At 38.6% G+C, this 24,577-nt stretch overlaps 1 protein-coding gene across 1 annotated transcript in view; it reads right to left on the bottom strand.

Annotated features, from left to right (window-relative positions):
* LOC106936055 (fibroblast growth factor 11-like) overlaps positions 1–24,577 on the bottom strand; it is a 73,106-nt gene that overhangs the window by 30,915 nt on the left and 17,614 nt on the right. The window contains exon 3 of the mRNA XM_015016835.1: positions 9,186–9,296. Within this exon, the coding sequence (XP_014872321.1) occupies positions 9,186–9,296 (111 nt within the window). The remainder of the gene's footprint in view (positions 1–9,185; positions 9,297–24,577) is intronic.

The following is a 24,577-nucleotide window of genomic DNA, read 5'->3' as shown; positions in this document are numbered from 1 at the left end:
ACACACACACACACACACACACACACACGCACGCACGCACGCACGCACGCACGCACAATGCCTTTTACTTTGTTCCAGTGCTCTCCCACTCTTACTCTTCCTACTTGGTGGCCTCACAAAGTGCACAAACACATAAAAATCCCCATGTAACAAGATGCCGTCCTCTTTTATGAAATAAAAATAAAGGAACAATCACTCAGCGTGGATCCATATTGGGTTCAACATGTTTCCAACTAAAGAAATGCATCAGAACAAATACAAAGGAAGAGGAAAAAAGATCATGTCTACAACAGGCTACTAATTAGCATCTAGAGCTAACAAGCTTACAGCTGTAAAATGTAAATTACAGCATTACTTAAGATGATTTTTACCAATTTATGAAGAAACCTTTTACAAACTAAAGAGCTACATAATAAAATATTTAAAGAAAGAAAAAATTTGTCTCTAAAACAGGCTTACTGCTAGCATCTGGAGTTTTACTATTTTAAGTAAAATTTTAAAAATCATTACTTATCAAGAGTCAAAGATATGAAGCTACCTAGCTTCATATCTTTGGTGTTTATGAAATGAACACCAAAGAAATCAATAGATTAGGTGGCTGTGTTTTGTAACTCTTTCAAAACTAGAGTTATGGTCTAAACTTGCAAAGAAAACAGTTAATTGTTTATATCATGCTTTACTGTTAGCATCCGAAGCTAACTAGCTCAGTTTTGTAAACAAAAATTAAACAGTTACTCTTCCTCAGCTAATTGACACTTGGATTGTGCAACTCTTTCAAAAATAAACTTTATAATCAAATTGTAAAGAGACAAAGTCTAATTTTGTAAGACTTATTGTTGCCATCTGCAGATACCTTGAGTCGTTTAATAAAATGAAAACGGTGAGATTACAAACCAGTAGTAATTGACAACCATTTTCCTGATTCAAGCAGATTAGACGGTAATTTTTCCAAACCAAAGAAATATGTTTTCAGACTGGTAAAGAAAAGATTATTTCAGATTTATTATTATCAAACTTTAGCATCTGTGGCTAACTACAGCTCCTTAATGAAACTCCTTACATAAATGGGATTTTGTTGTCAAGTCAAACTTACAATTTGTTGGATTTTAACACAAAAGATTAGTGTATTTATAAGACATAAATGCCATGAGTTCAGTATGACAGACTGTATTTAAATTACACCAATTTGCAAGAAAACCCCTGCCTACGTCACGATTCATTAAAATGTTATCATCCATATAATAAACGACCATCATAACTCCATTTTCATTACATTTTATAAGAGATACTTTCTTACCCCAATAAAAAGAAAAGTGCTTATCACATGGTTCTCATAACTGTGTCTCTTTTTAAGCCTTTTCTTCTCCTCTCTTTATCTGTCCTTACATTTGAATTACCTGCTTTCCTTGATAGCTCAAAGCAGACTTCTAGTTTAATCAAAAGTCTTTGGAGGGAGGGAAAATGGAGGAGCAGGGCATGGAAATGAAAGGGAAGGTGTTGCCAAATCAATCCCACAAGTCAATTTGAATCCTGAGATCAACTGTATAATGAATAAACAAGGAGAAATTGGACGAGAGAAGGTTGAGCACAGCAGGACAGACAGGACGTCTGAAGGCTGAGCTGCAGATTTAACCCGCTGAGCTTTATGACGTTTCCTCTTGTGTGAAGCTGTTCAGATTGAAAGCATTGTGACTAAAAAGCAGCACAGCTATCAAAACACTCTCATTCAATGTTTGTCTGGACACAATTTTTCAGGCTGTGGGAATGAGCTGAAAACACATTGACTGGGCTCATTGAGATGCATGGTTGATTTTAGAAGTGGCCAGGCGGCTGGTGAGTCAGCACATCAGAAAAATGACCTTTAACTCGCCATCATTAAGAGATGGCTTAAATTTCCTCTATAGTAGCAGCAACTGTGGAGTTTATCTGAGCAGTCAGTATCTTACATGATTTATACAACTTTCATTTTAGGATGGATGGATGGATGGATGGATGGATGGATGGATGGATGGATGGATGGATGGATGGATAGATTCTATTCTGGTGTAAAGCAGCAGACAGATAATCGAGCTCCAGCTCTGCATGATTCTTTGATAGCTTATTTTTCATGATGACCGGACCTTGAAAACACTCATATCAAATTCCAGACTTTTCCAGATTGTTTATAAACTGGGACAGAACCCAAACCTTGCTTGAAGTAGACCCTAAAAACTGATCCAGAAGTCCAGCCGGGTCAGGATCGAAGCATCTCTGTGCCTTGATCACCAGATTCTCCATCTTTTATTACTATTATTGGTGGATCAGACAGGAAGCCCCCATGCAGGCATGAAACCAACAAATAAAACTAACTGCCTAACCAGAGGACGCTATTCCACCAGTATGTCTATTATTTTTATAGCATTAATTAATATTTATGATATTTAATTAGCATCCTGATTCCTGTAAGGCCGTGAGAAAATGAAGTTGAGTGTTTGGCGGAGAGCCCTGAGCGTTGGGATTATTAAAATGACGCCTGAACTAATAAGGAAGGAGAAATAAAGAGGCGTCTGGACTGGAAACTGCTCTGTTTGCTCATTTCTGTCTAAAACACCAGAGTTTAAAGGTCACGTCTGGTTTCCATGGCGCTCTGTCCATCCTTCCCGCCATGAATTAGCAACCTACTTCCTAACTCGCCATGTTGTATTATTTTATGTATGCTGTTCCATCTTTTCTGTCCCTTGCCGTTCCCTGTCATGTGAAACCAGTCCTTTTTATTCCCATGCATTCATCTTTGTCCCACTTTTGCCCTGCAGCCTCTCCTGCCCGTCTCTTTATTACTCCCTCGTATTTGACTGCTATCCTCGCCCCATGTTGTGATTGTTCTCTTTCTTTTTCTGCTTCATATCCCACAATTCTTGGCTTTTCTTCCACACCCAGCCAGAAATCAGGAAAAAATTAATAGACATTTTTTTGTGTTTAGGCCACACATGAACTCTGATTTTACATCAGGGCTTGAAAATAAGTTAAAATGTATTGCGACAGATGTATGATCAAAATCCGTTAAAATAATTTCACTGAACTTAGAGGAAAGACTTTAGCCGCTCAAGCTCTCACAGTTAGCCAAGAAATGTTGGTGGAATCAACTGACTCACTCGCTCTTTGGTTACCTAGCAACCCACTCATTCTTTGGTTACCTAGCAACAACCTGTTGAGTAACTGGCGCAGCAGCAGTTTAAGGTTTCGCCTCATAACTGCTTAAAAGCAAAACACAACGGTGTGAAGTGAAAACTTTGGATAAAACGGGAACAATCACTCCAGCAGGTTGGCAGCATTTCAGATAATCAAAACAAAAAACGAATCGATAATTATCGATATCGACTGATACGAAATGCTTGTATCGTGATACGTTTGTCAGACATATCGTCCAGCCCTAATGTCAAGTTTTGATGGATTTCATGGGTGGCTGTGATAGCCAACCACTATCAATACTGATATTGACAAATACAATTTTATAAAGTCAGTTGTTTGTTTTTGTTTATTCCTTCAGCTAATCCAGTAATAAATCGGCATGTGATTTAAAAAAAGGTAGAAAACTGCACTTGAAAACCCCTCATTAAAGTTGGACGTAGAAAGAAAAGTTAGTCCACAAAGGGGACTGTCTCATTCTCTTCTTGTCCAGATCCAACCTCTCCGTTATCTGGACCAAAGAGAACCAGGAGGCGAGGCGGGAAAAAGGAAACAGCCAAAGCCCTGAGGGGATCTAATGAAACAAAAAAGAGAGAGACGGGAGCTGCTTTAGTTTTATCACTTCTTCTTTTTTTATGGAAGTTCCCCTAGGGCTTCCCTAACTAGGTGATAGTTGTCACAAAGCTGAAAGTGGCTCCGTGTTAAAGCACAAAGTGAGACGGGGGACAGAAACAAAAGAACAAGAGGATCAAACAGGAGGGAAGAGAGAGAGAGAAAGAAAGGAAGGCGACCTGCTGTAGAAAAACGAGTCAGCGAGACAAGATGAGCTGGCAGGGGAAGAGAAGGAGAAATATAAAAAAAAATAAAATAAAAAATGTGAGGGTGACAGAGAGGAAAAGAAGGAGGAGATGCAGCAGCTGGCATGGAGCTGATGGCTCCTCAATCACTGTGTCTCCCCCTCTGTAGGGAGGTCAGAGGAGCTGCCACCCTCCTCCTCCTCTCCTGGCTCCTTTAGGCTGTTATGTAACAGAGAGAAAAGAAAAATGAGGCGAGGAGAAGAGAGGACAGTTCTTCCTTTTACTTAGAAAGCAGTTGACAGATTTTTTTTTTTTACTTTAATTACCTTACCCTTAATTCTGGCTGAAGTGGGTCACTCTCTCAGGACACCAAGTCCCCAACCAGAAGTAATAGGTTGTTATCATTTCAGATGAATCAAAAACGCAGAGGACTGTGTTTCACAGGTCTGACGCAATAAGCAATGAATCGCTTGATAAATTAAAATTAGCTCAATAATTTTCTTTTCAATAATTGTGTTTACCGTTTCAGGATATTTTAAAATTTCTTCAGGGCAAAATGAAAGTTTATTAGTCTCTGAGGGGTCAAACTTGCATTATTATACCACGATCATTGAAAGTGGTATCAAAACAATTATTATCATTTATTGCGATAATTTCTGGGACGATGTTATTGTAACAGACATATCAGTAGAATATCAGCAAAGTCGCATGTTACTGATAAAGCCGTGTTTCAGAGATGCTTCTTGGCTAACAATGACTCTTCTCCAGCCCAGGTTTCGTCTCCATGGCAACCAAATGCTGACCAATGAGCTGGCAGTCTTTTACCGCGTAACTCACATTTTCACCACATAATCTGAAGATACAATGCAGTAGAAGTCAGCTGTTATAAAAAAATGCTGTATATCAAACATTGCTGAAAATAAATTTGACTTTAACGAAATTTGACCCAATTTAACGCCTTGAAATTGGGCTTCTGTCTCTTTAAGAAGCTCCTGCCGTCACTCTGGTTTCAGCACGTCATCACAATAATCTTTTGTATTAAGCCTTTAGCAACATTTTTACCAGCGTTTCACTGAGAAATAGTTAATATAATGAACTAGGTGCCGCCAGGAGTTGCTAGTTGCTGGTGGCTAGTCTGAAGGAGCTGAGTGGGTGAGTAGCAGCTGCTCTGTGAGGCTGAAGCTTTGAGGAAGAGCTGTGCCTTGAAGGCGGGGCTAGGTCCACCCAGGCGTTTTGGACAGCTGAATGGTTGCCATGGAGATTAAAAGATTTCTCAAACATGCATGAAAGAATGAAAGCTACAGTACAGGTATGATGAGAGAATAACATTATGACATGACGTAGCTCATATTAATTCAAATCTTTAAAGAGTTATTTAATATGTATTAAAACAACATTTCATTTCCATCTGGGATCAATAAAGTATTTTTGAATTTAAAAGCTTAAAAAAGCCCATTTTACATAACACCACTCCTTTAAAGCTGGTAGATTACATCCCAAAGGTTTTTGAAATGGCTCATTTTCCAGACACCAAAAAAAACATTAAACCTACTGAATGTTTGTTTAGGGCTGTTTTTAGAAGCAGTAGAGACACAAAGGAAGCACAAAAACATGAAAAATTTGAATTTTGCTTAATAGGCCCCCTTTAACACACCACACCCAGCAGGAATATCTCCTAAAATTATCTTAAGAGCCGTCATGATAATCGGGGCATCATTAAGATGGTCAGAAGGGGAAAATAGGGTAAAAAATTGGAATAAAAATCTTAAAGGATTCCTGATTCAACAATTAGAAAGGTAAAGATGGCTCCATGTTAGCGCATTTATAAAATCAAAACCGTAAAACGAGCTGCTGGAAACCAAAGCATCTAGCAGCAGCTGATTGTCAGGAATCTCCCCACATCTTAGACGTGACAGTGAGGAGGAGCTGCAGCTGTAACAGGAGGCTGTCGGCTCTGAACTAACGTTTCACAGTGAAGGTCTCCACCGTCTCTTTCATGCATGTCCCACTCAGCGCTGCAGAACATGCTCACACAGCAATTTCCCCCTCCTCCTTTAATGCTCTGTGCAGTCAGGTAGATGATTGTGCTGCTGATTGATACCGGTTTCCAATGATGTGAGCGACTAAATAATCCAACTCTGGCAGGAAGGGAACAATTTCCGAGCTGTGACTTGAGAATGTAAAAAAAAGAAACGGAGTGTGATGGAATTACAGCCGTTATAAAACGAGCCGGCGAATGCGGGGGTGACCTCCGCTGACTGATGTTCGACGCGCCGCCACATGAGCAGCAAAGCGGCGTTACACAACAACAATCTTTACACCTGTCTGGGAAATGAGCCCCGCTCGCCTTCGGATGTGCCCTGCGGTATTACGTGATGAATATTTCAGATTGGACATGAGACTGTTTAAAGTTCAGCCGCTGAGCGTAGGTGTGCGGTTACATAAGAGCGGGAATAATCGGAGCTTTCTGGACGCGGTCGGCGTTGCCAGGTTGGGCAGGTTTCTGCCCAAATGGGCTGATTTTGAAAATGTTTGGCTGGATGAAGAAAAACAACAAGTTGTTAAAATTTGGGCTGCTTTTCACAACATTTGGCAGGTTTTTAGAAGAACAAAATTCTTTAGAAATAGTTGTGATTGTGTGGCAGAAAACACAACAAAACTTTTAATAAAATCCTGTTATACCATTGATGTTGGTTGCTGTGGTAAAACTTAATTTCTGAAATTATTGTTGTAGAAAGACCTGAGAAATTGTCTCAATGTGAAATTTTATGCTTTTAAAAAAAGATGGGGGGGTATTCTTGATTTTCTCAGAATTAAAAGGTCAGTAATGTGAAACAGAATGATGTAGAGCTTTAAGTTTATATATACATGGGTTACTATTTTCATGTTCTCTACATGCCTCCTGTTTCTGTTTTAGATATTCAAAATATCTAATAAACATGATATTACTGCAAACTCAACTTTCATTGTGTTTAAAGAGTCAAGATCGTAACAGTCTCAATGGGATTTGGTTCCAATGGGTTTATAATAAAAAACGACCAAAAATGTTTTTAATTTTCACAAATCTGAGTGCAGTCGATGACATATGGGACACAATATCATATATACATATTTACATGTCATACATTTCATTAGAGGTTGAGTTTTGGGTTAGTTTGTTTTTTTAGTTTTTGGGTTTTTATTTTGTTTTGAGCTGGAAACTGTCAGTCAAATCTGGCAACCCTGGATCACCAGGGCCGGCCCAAGGCATATGACAGTTAAGGGGCTGCTTAGGGCCCCCCTCACCACCAGGGGGCCCCAACAGCAAAGAGCTAGTGTGGTATAAAAATGCATAAAATTTGAAAAAGATTGAATAAAACAAACCAAATGCTACTATACATAGAAAAACTATTTTAATATTATTTTCATAGTTGGTACATATTTAATAGATTGATCTCTTCCTGCTGTTGGGGAAATATAAGACGTTAAACTTGTTAATTTGTTTACTGTAAATTTAGTGTTTATCAGCTGATGTTACTTTCACATAGTTAAAATAATGAAGCACACTTAAAATTAAAATATTTTGTTTGGTTTGCTGCTCCTCTCAGGTTAAAATCAACAGCTATACTAGCATCAGTATGATATAAGCTAATTACAAATGATGCTAATGACAGTAGTTTTGTTAGAGTAGTTTAAGAATGATGAAGCATCTGACATGTTGATAATGGGGGGGCCCAAATGAAGATCTGCTTAGGGCCCCAAAAAGGCTCGAGCCGGCCCTGCTGATCACATCCTCATCTCTGCTGCTCTTCCTCTAAACCTGGTGAGACGTTTTCTCCTCTCACCAGCTTGACAGCTGACTGCTGTGCTTGTTCTACTCGTCAAAACCCAAACGAAGACGCTGCAGGAGCCCGGCCCAGCTTCAGGACAAATGCTTGGGTTCTGAGTTTGGAAACACTTCAGCTGCTGCCACATTCTGACATTTCAATATGAAATGTACGAGCTTCAAACTGTGATTTCTCTTTTTCCCCCGCCCACCTCTCGCTCTAGGTTGTAAATGTGAAATTGTGCCGACTAGATGTTTTCCACCTAAACTGTTGTTTTGACAGAAAAAACCTGCTGTGTTGCCACACCAGGGAAATTGTATAATATATTATTGATCTGTGAGGGAGCGCTGAAGGGATTCCTGTGGTCTGGGATCCGGTGGATTTAGTCAGTAATCACAGAGAAGGCGACCCACAGTGGGCCGGTGACATGTTTCTATGGAAACTGAAATTGAAAATAACAGGAAAAACTTTGAGATTTTATCCCAGTTAGTATCACTGTTGGATATTTTTTAAATGCTGGTAATTATTTAGCATAGTGGGTGAAGTTCTGATCTTTGAGAGAAGTTAGTTACACTACAAAAAAAACCACACACAAATTAAACTACATTTAAAGCTATATGTCTTTCAACATCGAGCTGAAAAAAAGAATAAATCTTATGAATTACACTTAACAACAAACCTCTGATAACAATCTTCTCTCTTGAAGCAAACAAATCTGGCCTAGTCCTGTCTTAAAGTTTTTTTTATTTTTACTTCTAGGTTAATTTTCACACCAGATTAATGACGCACTACAAAAACACAAAATATTACCAATTAAATTTGTCTAACTTCTATCTTAGTATACTTGAAATTAGGCAAGACCAAATTAAAAACAACTTTACAGCATTATATATTCTTATTTGTAGTAAATAATTCTTAAATATACATACAAAAAAGTAGTTGTCTTTATCTTTTAGCTCAGCTTTAGCTGTTTAACATTTACAATTATAAGTATATAATAAAAACTTACATGGTAGTTCAATTTTTACTTAAATGAAGAACTTTTAAATCAATTTTAAGGAATTATTGTCTTAAAACAAACCTCCATATCTTGCTGAAAGTTACTTGTAAGTTAGTTTTGTTTTATTTCAAGTGTACTGAGATATTTGCTTTAGAAAGACCAAAACACTTGGTAAGATTTTGTGTTTTGCGGTGTTTGAACTCATTTTTGGTTCAGTAACACATCATATCAGTGTTATTACAACTACTGATTTTAACCTTATAAGAGCAGCAACCAAGCAAAGATGCTCTAATTAATTTGCATTTTGCAGACAAACACTGAATTGACAGTAAAAGTTATCAAGTTTAATATCTTTTGAGGCAGTGTAAAATGTGAAATCTATCACCACAAAATAAAATAAAACGTTCTGTGACTCACAAAAGGAGCTGCTTTCGTCCTTTGTGCCTTCCATGGTGCCATCCGGCAGCATCTGGAGGTAGAATCCGTGTCTGCAGTAGAGCCGTGTGACGATGCCCTTCAGCTGGGGCTCTGCAGAGCAAACACAGTGTTAACAGCACATGCTAGCCTCCAGGAACACACATTCACACACACTTGTCAGGTGGCATTTATCAGAGCAAATGGCCACCTCAGAGCCTAGACACTGACTAAACAAGAAGCAATTCTTACAATTTACCCGGTTAAACGTTTAGACGGAAAGGGATCTATGTGTGTTAAGCTTTCTTCTTTAGCTTAGCTTGTTTATTTCAAGCCACACATTTGGGACGAGAAAGCACAAAGTAAATGTGTTGCCAGATGGAAAACTAAAGGAAGAGACATACTTTTAGCAAGACTTTCATTCATCATAATTAAAACTAAAACTAGCTTTGGCCTGCATGAGGTGTAGCAAATAGTTTTCGTCAACCTAGCTTAAAATAGCAGATAAATTATTCTAGCCAAACATGTTTTGAAAGTTGACTATTTTACCCAAAAAGCGCTTTTCACTTGATAAATGTTGTATTAAAAGGTTGCAGTAAAAGGTTAATATCCAATTTATAGTTTGTTTATTACTTGCTAACTGAAATGCTAGCAGTTAGCACCTGGCTTGTTTGAGCTAGCATGAGTTTTTCTTCAGGCTCAGAAGTGCTGAGGAGAGCAGATGGAGGATCAGACGAAACGTCAGGGTGGTGAAGAGTGTCCACAATCAACATTTAATGAATCTCATCAAATATGAAGGAGGATGGAGGAGTGTGGGGCAGCTGACAGTTTGCCCTCAGTTGACAGGAAGCATATTTTAGTGCATGAAGACTAAAGAAAGATAAATCTGCTCATTTAAACTTTTCAAGTCGTACAAGCAAACAAAGTCTCTGTGGTTTGGTCAAATGTCTTCTGTGTCTCCACACTAAAATTGCAATTTCACTTCTTTTTTTGTTACTCTTAATCATATGCAAATGGGATCAAAGATGGAGATTAGCCATTTGGCTAAAATCTGATGTGTTTGCATGTAAATGTTTGTTAATAGGTAATGTTGTGTGTTTATAAAATACACTTGAAACAATCAGATTGGCCAAAAACATCTTGAAGATGGCTAAAATCACAGAGAACTGGTGAAATTCAGGTTGACTTTATTTTACATTCATAACCATCATGTTATGGACTTACTGAAGATTTCCTCTTTTTAATCCCCACTTCATACTAAACCTGGCTGCATCAATCCTTATCCAAGATGAGAGCCATCATCCATCCATCCATCATCCATCCATCGCCGGCTGACTAGACACAGAAGGTCAGTGTGGTAATCTGTTACGTATTAATCTCAAATTAAGCTGCGTGCCACACAGCGAGCCATGTGCATCTGCTGGCCACGGAGGATCTGAGCAGCAAACACGCAGCGCTGACCTTTAGCGAGTCTCTGCAGCTGCAGTTCAAACAGAGGAAATACTTCCTGCACACAGCGAGCGCGGCATCAGCAGCAACACAAGCAGCCTGCAGATCCAACGTGTGAGACGCATTTTACTGGCAAAACTATTCACACCTCCTAAGACGTATGAACAAGATAGATTATCCAAAAATTATACTCAAGTAAGAGCAGCACGACTTCCAACATTGTTTTACTCAAATAAGAGCAAAAAGTATTTGGTAAAAAATCTACTCAGGTACTGAGTACTAATATTAATATTTCATATTTTGATACTAAATATTAAATATCAGTGTTTAATATTTAAAATATTACGTAATCAGGTGGACCACAATATAAAGTTAAGTGGAAATTTTGTATTTTAAGGATCAAAATGACAAAAATTCATGTAAGTAACAAAAAATAACAAAATCAGTAAAAATTTAATTTTCCCAAATCAGTTTCTGTCATTATAAAACTTAACAAAACCTGCAGGTGAGCCTCTGTGTCTGGTGAATTTTCCTGGTGAATATCTTCTCCAGTAAGAGAAGATACACTTCATAATGAAATTATTCTAGTAAAAGTAAAAAGTAGCCATCCAGGAAATTAAAAGAATATTTGGTAAACGGCCGGCTCAAGAACTGAATAACCGATCAAATTATCAATCATTTCATATTTAAAAATCACATAATCAGACGGATCAACATACAAAGTTAATTGGAAATTTCGGTATTTTAAGGATTAAATGAAAGTTATTAAAATATAACATTGTCATAAAATAACAAAATAAGACAAAACAAACATTTTTCCAAATCAGTTTCAATATGAAATTGATGAAACTTTAAAAACATCTCCAGGTTTGCGTCTGGTGAAGTTCTCATTCAGTGAAGTTACTCACACTGGGTTGAGTAACTTCAACCCAGTGTTTTAGTCACTGGCTTGGCATTTTGGTCAAGTCAGAGTAGAAATACTTCATAGTAAAGTTACTCAAGTAGAAGTAAAAGGTGCAGGAACTGAATGAACACGTGATGGAGACGTGTTAGAGAGCGGCGTGTCCTCTATTTGAACGGCAGTTCAGCTGAGAGCTTAATAAAGAAACGGGGATTAATTTCCCACATTAAGAATCTCAACCATTAAAGTCTCTCTGAACCCTGAAGCCTCATAATGTCAAATGACAACTGGGCTGCAGATCGCCTTATTTTTACCTCACTGTTTATTACCAGCGTGGGCAACAGAGACGAGCGCAAACATGATCAGACCTGCGCTGAACACAGCAGGCTAAGAGCCGCAGCAACATTTATTATAAATCGTAAAGTTTGTTCAAAGAAAAAAACATTATACCGAAAAAAATAGATCTGAAACTGACAAAATGTTATGAAGCCGAAAGAAAGTTTGAAACTGAAAAAAAATAATTTAAATTGAAAATAAATATTTGAAACTGAAATTAAAGATTTGAAACTAAAGAATTTTAAAACTGAAAAACATTTTATGACAAAACTGAAAATAATTATTTGAAACTGAAAAAATTATTTGAAACTGAAAAAAATCTCTGAATTTGAAAATTGTTTTTAATTTCTTTTTCACATTTCACTTTTTTTTTAATTAAATTTTATTTTAAGTTTCATGTTTTTCCTTTTTAACAAACTTTATGGCTCCAATTTAGCTCCATATATTTTTATGAACATGAAATAAACAATTTTCAAAATATCTATTTTGTCTTTGATTTGTAGGCTGGTTTAAAAGTCTTGATCAATATTTCTTTCATGTTTTTATAGATCTTAAATAAGTAAATAATACTTGTATTTAAACCAAAAAAGCAGGAAAAAAAAGTATTTAAAATAAAAAATCGAGACATTTTATTACCAAGCTTGAGTGAAATATTAATGCAGAAACTTTTGCATGAGAGCAAACGGTGAGAATACATTCAGGCTGGTATACACATTTGAATTATTTTCTAATCTTCAGGCTGTTATTTAGCGATAACACATTGTCAGGTTTTGCATTTTACATACATTTTAATAGAATTGGCATTTATCAATCCCTCCTTGAATTAAACCCCAGTTTCTGCATAATGTAACTTTTATCAACCTCCTCTCGGCCTCTTCCTCTTCTGTAATTTTCACCCACCTCATCCCTAAAACTGCAGAGCTAATCTGCAGGGAAACCCCTTACTGCTGCTGTTTCTGAAGCGGCAGCACTTAGCAGCTGAATGACAGACTGTCACTCAGAGGGAGGAGGACGGGGCAGACCGAGCCGCAGATGAAGCTGAAAGCTGAGCATTTAAAAAGTCTTTTAAACAGGTTTTTGGTTCACCTCAGCAGGTGTGCTAATTCTTCTCTTTCCGCCCCGGTCGGACCGCTTGAAGCCGACGGATTGTTATTCGTCCATCTGTTTATCGGGTCGTTTTCTGAAGCGCTTCCCGTTCTGTCGGCGTTGGCGTCCCCCGGGGAGCCCAGATGTGCATCAGCACTGATGAATTATGGTCACAGTAGTTCATTAGGGTTGGGTGGAGATTCTTACAGAAGCTCTTCCCAACATTCACAGTTACACTCGGGTGAAAACATCATTTTTCCTCACCGGCTGTGATTCCATCAAACATAAAATTGCACATATTGGACGAACATAAGACAGAATAATAGAGTTGGGGCCCTCAATAAGTCAGGGTTATATTTAGTTTGTAATTATGGTCACATTTAAACGTAAAATAACTTCAAAGAAATATCACCCATAAAGGACAATTAGTTAGCATATTAACTAAATATTACAGGCTACAAAATTAAAGCACTTATTGTATTATCTTATCCTAAATCCGACCATTTTCATTAATGTCTGCCACCTGGCGAAGTAATTTAATTTGCTGGTTGAGATTAAAATATTAATAAATAGCTGTGTCTGCACCTGTGTCTTAAAATGAAATAATATTGGACGTGTTTTGAACCTGATCAGTCCCTCCAGGAGTTAGCGAATCTTTTGCTGTTGTTTTTTTCTTGCAATGAAAATCACTGATTTGTGAGATAATTTAGAAATATCTGCACAATATTTTGTAATATTTGCGGATATGCTTGATGGTATATGTGACTTCTGATTATTACTTGACATCTTGTAAAGCTGAGGAAGCAATGTAGCAGAAATAAGAAATACTGCCACCTGCAGGTGGCGGTTAGCATCACATAAACACAATGTTGTTTTTTTTAACCATTTTGGTGGAAAGTTTGCGGTAAACCCATAATTTAAGCCTTATCGTGTGATACACAAATGAACCTGACTTCACTATGAAAAAATAATCCCAGAGATGAACATGTTTTGATGTGAAATGGGAGCATCAACCCCAGAGTGGAAGAAAAACACCTTGTTCACTCTGTAGCTAGCTCTCTGTATTGTTCGCTTTTCCCAAAACACACAAATAACTGAGCTTTTCAAACAGCTGACGGCTGGATAAACAACAGTTATTGGATGTATTGGGTTCATTTAGGCCGTTATAAAGCATAACTCCGCTCACAGCGGCGTGAACAATGTTTAAAGTTTGACCAAAACAAACTCTGTCAACAACCCGAACAAGATCAACATGAGGCGCCAACACCACCGCCGAGGTTTTTCTATCCAATCTCTAAGCTGCCAAGCTGAATTGAATAGTTAACACTGCACCTGAGACAACCACTGTAAGTCAAGTCTGCGCGCTGACAGATTGTTCTTTGTGCGCTGCGACAGAGGGAAACAAAGCATAGTTGACTTCTTCAAGTAATTACTCCTCCAGGCTGAGCAGCACTAATTTACAGCTGCACGCTGCTCATGCAGTAAGGGAGTAATATTTCTGCTCTGCCTGTGCTGCTGCAGCACACAAACAGAAACACTCTATATTTACCTTCCTATTGCAACTTTCTGTTTATATTGTTCATAAAAATCACCGTCTAAGTCAGACTGTCATCACAAAAGGTGAAAAAATGTCGGCTGAGAGAGGATTTTTTATTTTTAAACGCAGCTTTGTGGGGAAGTTCCTGCTTGGTTTCCGCTACTTAACATGCAATGCCTCTGCACACCAGTCTGAGAAAATTTTCTCTCTCTACAGTTAATAAGCTTGTTACTCTCCACTGACTGTAATATTGTCTTTCTCACCACTTGCCTAAGAGCCTGAAGCCATTAATCCATGGACATATGGATTTTACAACTAGTTTTTCATCTTTCATTTATTCTGGCCAGGATTCTTCTGGCTCAGAAGAAAACACGAGATTTATCATCTCCAGAACTGGAAATGAGTTCAAGTAGGGGATTTATTAACCAAAACAATTAACCAAACAAAACAAAACAAACAAAAAAAAACATCTAATGTAAGGCAAAAATTGCATAAAATATGTCATATTTCACTTTTCACATTAAGTGGAGTAGTAAATTGCATAAAGCCGTGGGCTCTCAGTATCCCCGGCTGACAGTGAATAATGGCAATGAAGGCAGGTTGAGCCTATATGGTAATGACCATATTTACAAGGACCATCAATCACATAAAAATCACCATCCGCCTCATCCCTCATAGGATGCAGAGGCAGAAAGAGGCGGGACGCCCCCAAAACAAACCGTCTCTCCCTGGTTTTTATCCGATCTTTTTCTTTTTCTGACTACAGTCAACCATCAGCTTTCAGCAAAATCAATACTGATAAATAGCAGTACATTAATCAGTTATTATACATGTTTGGCAGAAGTGAAAACCTCTGTACTTTGGTTAAAAGGGAGAGGTCAATTTGCTAAAAACGAAGCTACGCTAATTTGCTAGATAAAGTCAAGCTAATGGTTTCAGGGGAAGTTCTATGGTTCCATGGGGAAGGAATATCTGTGGTAATAGATATTATCAAGCAAATAAAGGCTCAAAATCAAGCGACACATTGATTGGTTCATAGCTTCTAAGAGGCATGCTAACAGTAACCAAAATTCAAGCTAATAGCTACTCAAAAGCTAACAGCTACTCAAAAGCTAACAGCTACTCAAAAGCTAACAGCGAACAGTGAGGAAAAAGTGTAAAGCACCTTTTTCACAAAGTGTCTGAAGACACATGGGATGGACACATTTTTAAGCAATCATCTTATGCTAAGAATGGCATAAAATTACACTGGAAAGAATGACTTCACATGCTTAAAGGTAACCAAACAAAATTTAAATACTTTTCACCTTCAAACATGCCAGCAGCACAACGGAGAAAACAAAAACAGCAGGAAAGTTGAATCCACAGCCTCGTCATAAATCACCGGCATGCAGTTTGAGATGTTGTGGATTGATTAGAAAGGAACTTTATTCTGGTGTTTTCCTGAAGCTTAATGATTTAAAACATTGATAAATGACCCACTGATGGAGTCAGAAACAAAGGGAAGGAAACAATAGCAGCTGTCTCCCAAAATTAGTGAGTGAGAGAATGTGGAGAGCAAGATAAGGACAGAGGATAAAGGACGTGACTGAAAAATGGACAGAAAGGGTGAAAGACTGGGACAAAGATGTGAGGCATTAATCAGAAAACAGTACAGGCAGCAACTTGGGGTTGAAATGGAGACAGAAATGACAGAATAAAGACTCCAAATCATGCAAGTTAAGCAGCATATATAGGTTAAAAACTGTTGCACTGGCACAGCTTGCTAACAAAAACATAAAGTTGGACACCTAAAGTCATTTTTATTTAGTTGGTTTCACTGTAAAAATGCTCAGCTGACAGACAAGGTCATTTTATTGTAAAACTTTTGGTGAAGAAAGCAGCCGCCAATCATAAATACTTCAAGGAAAGAAGATTAATGTTAAAACACTTCACAAGTAAATAAAGTTAGTAAGACGCAATCAAATATTGGAGAACGTGTGTAATCATTAGTAACCAAGGAGAAAATATTCTAACATTTACAAACAAACTGGTAACCATGTTTGAAGAAAACTGTGTAATATGAGCTACAACAAAACCTAATCTCCCTCTGGGATGAATAAAGTATTTTTGATTTGTACTAATTCTTCAACAGGAGTTAATCAGAGGATTAAAACGCCTGAGGCACCAATCAGAGCTGATGCTTTAACTTCCTGACTTATTTCTCTTTTATGAATAGAGATGCCGTATTTATTTTAAAGTCGTGCTGCTGCTGCAGAGGAAGGAGGCGGCGCGCTGCGTGAGCCCACACTGTGAGGAGGTTTTCCGCATCCCAGGACCCTTTTCACTGAAGTTAATTACAGTAACGATCGAGAGCCGGACCCAGCCCGCCGTGCGCGGCTCACCGCCAGGAACCAATATCACCTGAGACAGAACGGCGAAGAAGGACGAAGACACTAACATCAGGCGTTTTGGCAAGTTTTTAACTGCCTAAACCAGACCGCTGACCTTCAGTTCAGAGTATCCTCTATTTTAATATAAATTCATTTGTTGCAGTTCTGTGTTCTACCATGAGGTGGCGATATAAAGGGAGGGAAACAGGAAGCATCTTATTTTTACTGTTTAGCTGACTTATGCAAACATTTGAGGATATTTCTTTTTATTACATGCATCGTTAACATGTTGTGTTTTATATTTGTATCACATGATTATTGTCTTGTTTTAAAAACAAAACAACCTTGCTGGGGTTTTTTGCTATTAGCTTAAACATGTTAGCATTAGCATGTTTAGCTACTAGTAAAACGGCAATAGCATGGTAACTATTCATCTACTACATTATTTTTCACTTTTGCTCCTTTTTTCACTATGCACCTAACATTATATAATCAAACATTAACTGTGCTAATAATTCAACACAACTGCTGTGTTAGAATTATTTATCACAATTATTCTGCTCTTTTGCACAATGATTATGTGAAGAAATGCAAAAACAAAGACTAAATTTGGAATATTTTTAACAAAACAAAGCCAGACTTTTGCGGAAAATGGATCTTTGAACGATTATTCATGTAAAACATTAAAAAATGTGGTCAATAAAAGACATAAAAATTTTGACTTGTCAATGAAAATCTCACCCAAAAAATGTAAAAACTTGTAAATAAAATGTTCTGTTTACTGAAACTTGTAGGTACCAGGTAAGTTAGGAGCAAGTGTTGAAGAATTAAAGTGAGAGGAGATGGAGAGAATAACAACGGAGGAAAGGGAGCGGGGGACGTAGATGGAAAAACCCCGTCAATGGTGGAGGAGGAGGGAGATAGAGATGAACTACCCGAAAAATATTGTAGAGGGAGGAAAGAAAATCGAGCCAGTGAATTAACAAGAGACAAAGGAGCAGAGGGTGAGCACGACGGGAAAGAAAAGGCTGGGAGAAGAATGGAGAAATCAATCACCAGCCGCCCTGGTGTTGCAACGCTGAAAAAGAGTCAATGGCCAAGAACCAAACTTTCCACCCACGCACTTTTTCTCTCTTCATCACCATCGCCTCGCTCGTTCATACCCTCAAAAGCCCCAGCTTCAGAGTTTATCGCCCCCTTCCTCCCCTCTCTCAAAACAACACCTTACATCCTGCAGCTTTTTAGCATCATGCCATAATTCTGCCCCTCCTGGTAAGTGCTGACCCATACGGAGATAAACAGAAACATTCCCTTAAGAGCCATTAGAGCCAGAAACAAGCCGGTTTCCAGTCTATAGAGGGTCTCTGGATGACACTTCAAGCATATGATGCTGTAATTCACAGCCACACACAACTGGAGGAGGAAAATATTCAACATAAAAACTTGAAAGAAAGTCGCAAAGTGGTCAAAATTCACAAAATGTACAGCTTCTTGATGATAAACGTCTGAAAAAGCTGATATATATTTCCCAAGGGGAAGTTCTTACCATAGTAACAGTGAGTTTTTTATTATTGACACAATGATCATAGACTGGTGTTATATACTGCAAACGAACGTATATACATTTGCAGAGTTAGTGCCATTTGTTGCAGTTCTACTTAATGTCACTAAATGACAACGAGAATTGATTTTCTCCTCACATGAAGTGACAATAATAGAGAAAAAATATTAGCAAAAGTTAAAAACTGGCCCTTTGTTTTCATTTCTTTCCATAAGAATGCAAAATAAAGTTAAAAGAAATGTGTACAAATAGTGATTTGGTGTTTTCTCTGAGGAAGGAAACTAATATTTAGTGACAGTAACAAACAGCAGGTTAGAGAGTGTAGGTATTAGCTAGTCGGTGTCCAGCTAAAGGTAGTTGGTGTCATGCTAGACAGAAAGTGAAGCTAACGGCTATAAATAATGATGGTCCAGTAAACAGTCAGAATCCAAGTTACAGCTAATCAGTCAGAACATCTAACAGGCATTCACAGAGTCCGTGTCCTGCTAACAGCTAGTAGTCAGAGGGTCTAGCTAACAGTTAGCAAGCAAGATCAGTTAGTATCCAATCAATAGACAGTCAAAGTCCAGTCAACAGCGAATCAGAGTCCATATAACAATGTAATCGAGAGAGTGCAGCAAACTGCTGATCAAAGCCAAGCTAACAGCCGGTTAAAGTCCAGCTAAACCCAAGTCACAGGTCAGCAAACAGCTGGTCAGGGTCCAGCTAACAGCTAGAGTATCCATTTACATATGGATTCAAACTGTAAGCCTCCGTATGAGAGTTTGTCTGATTCTCCAAACTGAGGTCAGCCTTTCTGCTGCTGTTGGCTGGTCACACATTGACTGTTCACATCCTCTGCCCTGGGCCAGCGGCATTAGACACACCCTCCCTCTGTGAGTTAGTTAATGGCCAATTGCTATCCTCCAACAAATGCACACAGTCACAGGTGGGCTATTCACTCTCAAGTGGAGACGGTGGAAGTGTGTCAGAGCAGATGGGTAATGGGCGGCGGGGAAGGGTGAATTTCAACAAACCAGAAGTTCTTCAGCTGGACCTTATCCAAATGAAGTGGAAATAAAGAGCAGGCAGATTTGCTTTAAGATTGTTATCACAATGGTTTTACTGTCCTCTGGATAATTGTCAGACACACTGTGAAACCTTGACGTTAAGGTTAATCTGGCTATTTCAGATATCAAAGCATAAGCACTGAACTATTCTCTCTGAGAAAATGCTAGTTTGGATTTGTTTGCCGTATGTAACTTGAATTTGTGGGACAAAGTACTGAAACCAATCGAAATGTACAAAGAATACAGTCTGATTCAAAGTGAAACCAGTGGTAAAAGACGCCTGTTTCTCTTTCAGTCATGCAGCAGAAAGTCAATAACTTGGCAGTGGCTGTGTCAAACCAAAGTAAAAGGGAGGAAACTAAATCTGAAAAGTGACTAAAATATAAATTTACAGCACAGTTTGTGGTGTTTGGCACTTTTGACAAAAACTATGCTGTGTTTAAAATCTGCAAGTTAAAATGCTAATTTACATCGACCCAGAGTTGTGTTTTCACACCAGATAGACTCGGCTCGACTGGGGATAAAAATTGCAACATTTGTTACATTTCCAGGTGGTGTGGTTCTCTTTCACACTTCACTGTGTCAAGCGATCCAAACTAATTGAAAAACCTGTTTTCCTCCTCGCCTGTGGGGGCGCCGCAACAAGAATCACTGCAGGAAACAGCACAAAAACCTCAGAAGACAACACTGAGTGCAACTTCCTCCTTCACAAAATGTAAACAAAATGGAGTGATGTAGGATTTCTCATTTGTCTTTGTTAGAAGGTCATTCATCACTTCTCCCACTAGCATTGACTAGCACATTTGTTTTGAGTCTGTTTACCCAAAATACCGTGCGCTGTAATCCACCTTCTGCTTTTGAAGTGGTCTCTGGTCCACTTGGTATTCACATATGGATTTGAACTGCACCAGAGTTCACTTAAATCAAACTGAGACCTAGATCTGCATACGGACCAAGTTCGATTTTTTTGTCCACATCAGAGTTTCATTATGCGTTCACACTTCCACTAACAAACCAAACTTTCTACACAAACGAACCAGAGTTCAGTTAAAACGGTCTAAATATGGCTGGTGTGAATGAACCCATTAAGTGGCTCCATTTTATCTTTACTACTGAAGAAGCCATTTTATTATAGAAATCTTTTTGAAAATGGAAATACAACTAAAGTCTGCTAATTTAAACAACTATTTAACATTCAGTTATCTCTTTTCCACACTTTTATAGACCCTTCATGACGGCACAGGGACATTTTATTTGACAATTAATGCCAAACATTATTGCCTCACAGCTCAAATGTGAGCAGCTCAGAAAATGTTTTCCTTCTACCAAATTAGTCGTTTCCAATTTTTAAAGTTCTCATTCGTCTTCTTTCCCAGCTCTCCTCTTCCTCCTGCTGAGTCAGCACTTCTCTGCCTCCGTCTCTCCCTCCGTTCTTATCTTCCTCTTTCCTGAAGCTTCGGCAGCGAAACCCCAGGCACAACACAGATCAGCCCCTCATGCTCCTGCTGCGCCTCCGTCAGAGCGAAGAAGGGGAAAACCTCGTCTAACAACGCACTGGAATCATTTGCCTCATGCTTTAATTCTCCTCCATTTCTGTTTATTCCTTTTATGTTAGCATTATATCCCAAAAGAGGCAATCAAAAGCCGTGTTGTCATAATTCTGTGTTGTCCCTTAGGTTATAATACTAATATTCCACATCCATCTGTCATGTAGACTCTGTTTATCTCTGTTTGAAAGCTGAACAACAATATGGAGCTAAAAACAGGCTAAAATGAGGAAATAATGTTCCGTGCACATGGAGACACAGCTGTGGACACTTAATAAGCATTTTAAATGTTTTAAATGCAAGGTAAAGTTTGAATTATTTATATAAGTCAAGGTTTCCCCCAGAAAACTTGCTGTTCCTGATGTTTGGGCGCTAGGGCAGTCATTCATCCAGTGGCTCATCGTCTTTTTGAGTCAAAAAATGTTTAAAGTTGACAAGAAATTTAAAAATATCACTTGATAATTATGTGTTATTAAAAGATTGGAAGATTAATACCTGAACACCAACAATAATGTCTTAAAAAATGCAAACACTTTATAAAGACTTAAATAAATAAGCAATACTCAGCCTGGTGGCCCGCCAGGCTTATAATACACTGGGGGAAACACTGTAAGTGTGTCATGGGCTAGAAGAAGCTTAAGGAAATAAGAACTACTTTTAAAGGCAGATAATTTTCCCCATTAACAGTTCTCCAGTTTTCACTTTTCGCTGCACTGAAATGTTTCGGATTTCAGTTTTTAAATTGGGATTTTATGCGTCTTTGTTCGATTCCACCAGGCCTCATTTTAATGGCTCATTAACGCCATTGTAGATAGAAAAGTAATTTTAAAAAGGAGTGCACTTATGCTTAAAAACTCTGGAAAAAATGTTCAAAAGTTCAAAAATCTTCTAGAAAAACACCTCTAGGTTTCAAATGTCGAACAATCTTTCAAATCTATAATTTTCTATATAAAATACAGCTCAGAAAACTGAAATACCTAGCAATGCTACCTGATATGCCTGCTGTATGCAACCCAGCCAATCCAGGAGCACCATTCAGTAGATTGAACTACTGAAAAAGTTGAAAGAGTTTTTAGAAGTGGTCATGGATTTAAGAGATTCACAAGCAGCTGTGGTCCCGCAAACAAATTTATGAAATGCATCTGCAGTGGATGAACCTGACCCAGATGTTAGTGGCTGTAAAATCCAGTTTTAAATCTTGAAACACCATTAGTTGACTCTAATGTAAATTCACAGTCATTCCCTGACATTAATATGAGTCGCTGCCTGTGGTGTAAAAACTTCTCCTCAGCGTTCCCGCCGAACAAAAGCACTCAGCAAAACCGCAAATATGAACACATATCCTCCAGCAGTTGTGCAGCAGCGTCTTTGAGACCGTCCTAATTATCCTCTCAGCAGCAGACAGAGAGGTTTTCCTCACACGTACACAAAGCGCCTGACTCAGGAGGAAACATCGAGACAGGAAACACCCAGGGTGCATCTGCAGTCTGAGGAGCCGCATTGGGACCGCCGCGCTTCGCCCACCGGCGGCTACAACCGCGCGGTTTCTCCCAGATCGCTCTCTATGTGCTGCGCTCTCCGTTTGTCTCCTCGTCCTGTGTAATCATATCCTTTACACCATCGGCTTCCCATCTAATCTCATGCATCGATACTCTTTAATTAAACTGATTCAGAGAGACTGTCCTCAATTCAATGGCGGCCCCTCGGTACCAAAACGAAGGCGGCGCGGCGTCTCCTCTCTCCTCCCGGGTTGGCGATATGTCACAAAAAGTTCCTCCTAATTATTTCCTGATTTCAGCACTGAAATTGCTCTTTGATGGGTGACAACAAACAGCGGGACGCACGACGAACAACCACCAAGGAGAACTTCAAGGGAGAGAAACCGTAGAACAGCTGCTGGTCGAGTTAATGTCTGAACAGAAACTCAACCGCTGTTCTGTTGGTGTAGCAAACCGAATGCTTGCTTTCAAAGCTGTCAATTTAACCTTCTTTATCCAAACGTTATACCAATGTTTACGATGCAGCATGGTGTTTTGATAGGTGCCCGTTCAATACAGAACACAGTTTATAAAGTGGTACGTTGTTTTGATGGGTTTTTGATTCATATAATATGCAGTTTATGCTGTTTCTACACATTTTTTACACATACAATTTATGCTATTTTTATACATTTTTAGGGCCTGCTATGCAATGCATGGCAGGAACCTACTGTTCTACATCCAATAAGGGGTCTCTTTATTTCCATGTCCAGTATGTTAGTATTATATGGATACTGTACCTGATACTTATCAAAAGCAAGTTTTGTAATGTGAGCTGTAGTAACAATGCAATGGCTCACTTCAGCAGGCCCTATTTAAATTTCTTCAGGAATTTTCTAGTTTTCATATAATCAGTTTATAAATCGGTATGGTACTGGACTAAAAATAAGGGTCACACTGACTGTGTTGATAATAAATAACAGAAAAATTATTGTAAATCAAAATGATCTCATCAGATCATGCTTAAAATAAAATAGGAAAACCGCATAAATATCCATGTGAATCGCTGTATTAGCAGTATTTTAATGTTAAAAACAGACTGTGAATATTGAATTTTGTGGCGTATTTTCTTAGGTTTTGTTTCTGGACTTTATTTAAGTCTGCAGCTTATGATGAACCTTTTGAGAAACAGTTGGACATTTCCTCCCACTTTCCCACTGAAAACAGCAGAAAACTGACCAATAGTCATTTAACAGTTAAACGTTATGCAACATATTTAATCTAAGTCAGTTTGGGGAAAGACCTCAAACTTTAAGGAAACATTCAAACACCAGATTGAACGGAGAAAAATAAAAGTTTGCCGCTCCGATCAGAACGCTGGTTCTGTTTATAATGGGGAAGCCCAGAGTGGGGGTTTCATTTGGTTTCATTTTATTTTATTTTAAATCCCGCTGCAGCTTATCTTTGCAAACAAGGAGCAACACTCCAAGTCCTCCCGCAGCTAGCTCCCGAGCCTCGCAGTTTAATTTGCAGAACAAAGATAATGGAAAATGTGAAACTACAGAACGCTGCGCTCTTCTTTTGAATCCCCCCTCTGTCCTCACCCGCTTATCTACCTTCCCCTCCGTTCTCGTCATTCCCACTCCGGTTTTAACGGGATTAAATCCCCGCTCCGGTTGGTAAACCACACCGTCGTTATGCAAGCTGCTTCCCTGAACTGGACGGAGACGGGTTCCCCTTTAAAGCCCACATCTCCTTCCTCGTGTCAGCAGGTCATCTTGTCTGACTTGCTGCTTTCTTACCGGCGCCATGCATGTCGTCGCTACAGATTAAGCCGCTCCAATCCCATTAGATAACCGCACACCTGCACAGAAACACTTGTAATTCTGTTTAAAGTAGTCTGCTATAAAAGCAGGTTTCATTTTAAGGAGGATTACACGTTGATTGGGGATGAAAGGTAACTCTCTTTCAAAAACAGACACAGTTAACCGACAGTTTTCTCATTCCAAGGCCGGTAAGCAATATTAACTGGTAGTAAGCAAAGATAAGTGACAATAACTGAAAATATACCTGAAAATA

The sequence above is a fragment of the Poecilia latipinna genome, unplaced genomic scaffold (assembly GCF_001443285.1).
Source record: "Poecilia latipinna isolate Pla-1442-1.1 unplaced genomic scaffold, P_latipinna-1.0 Scaffold2069, whole genome shotgun sequence".
NCBI lineage: Eukaryota > Metazoa > Chordata > Actinopteri > Cyprinodontiformes > Poeciliidae > Poecilia > Poecilia latipinna.
The sequence above is the reverse complement of the archived record's forward strand: the minus strand, read 5'-3'. Positions and strand labels throughout refer to the sequence as shown.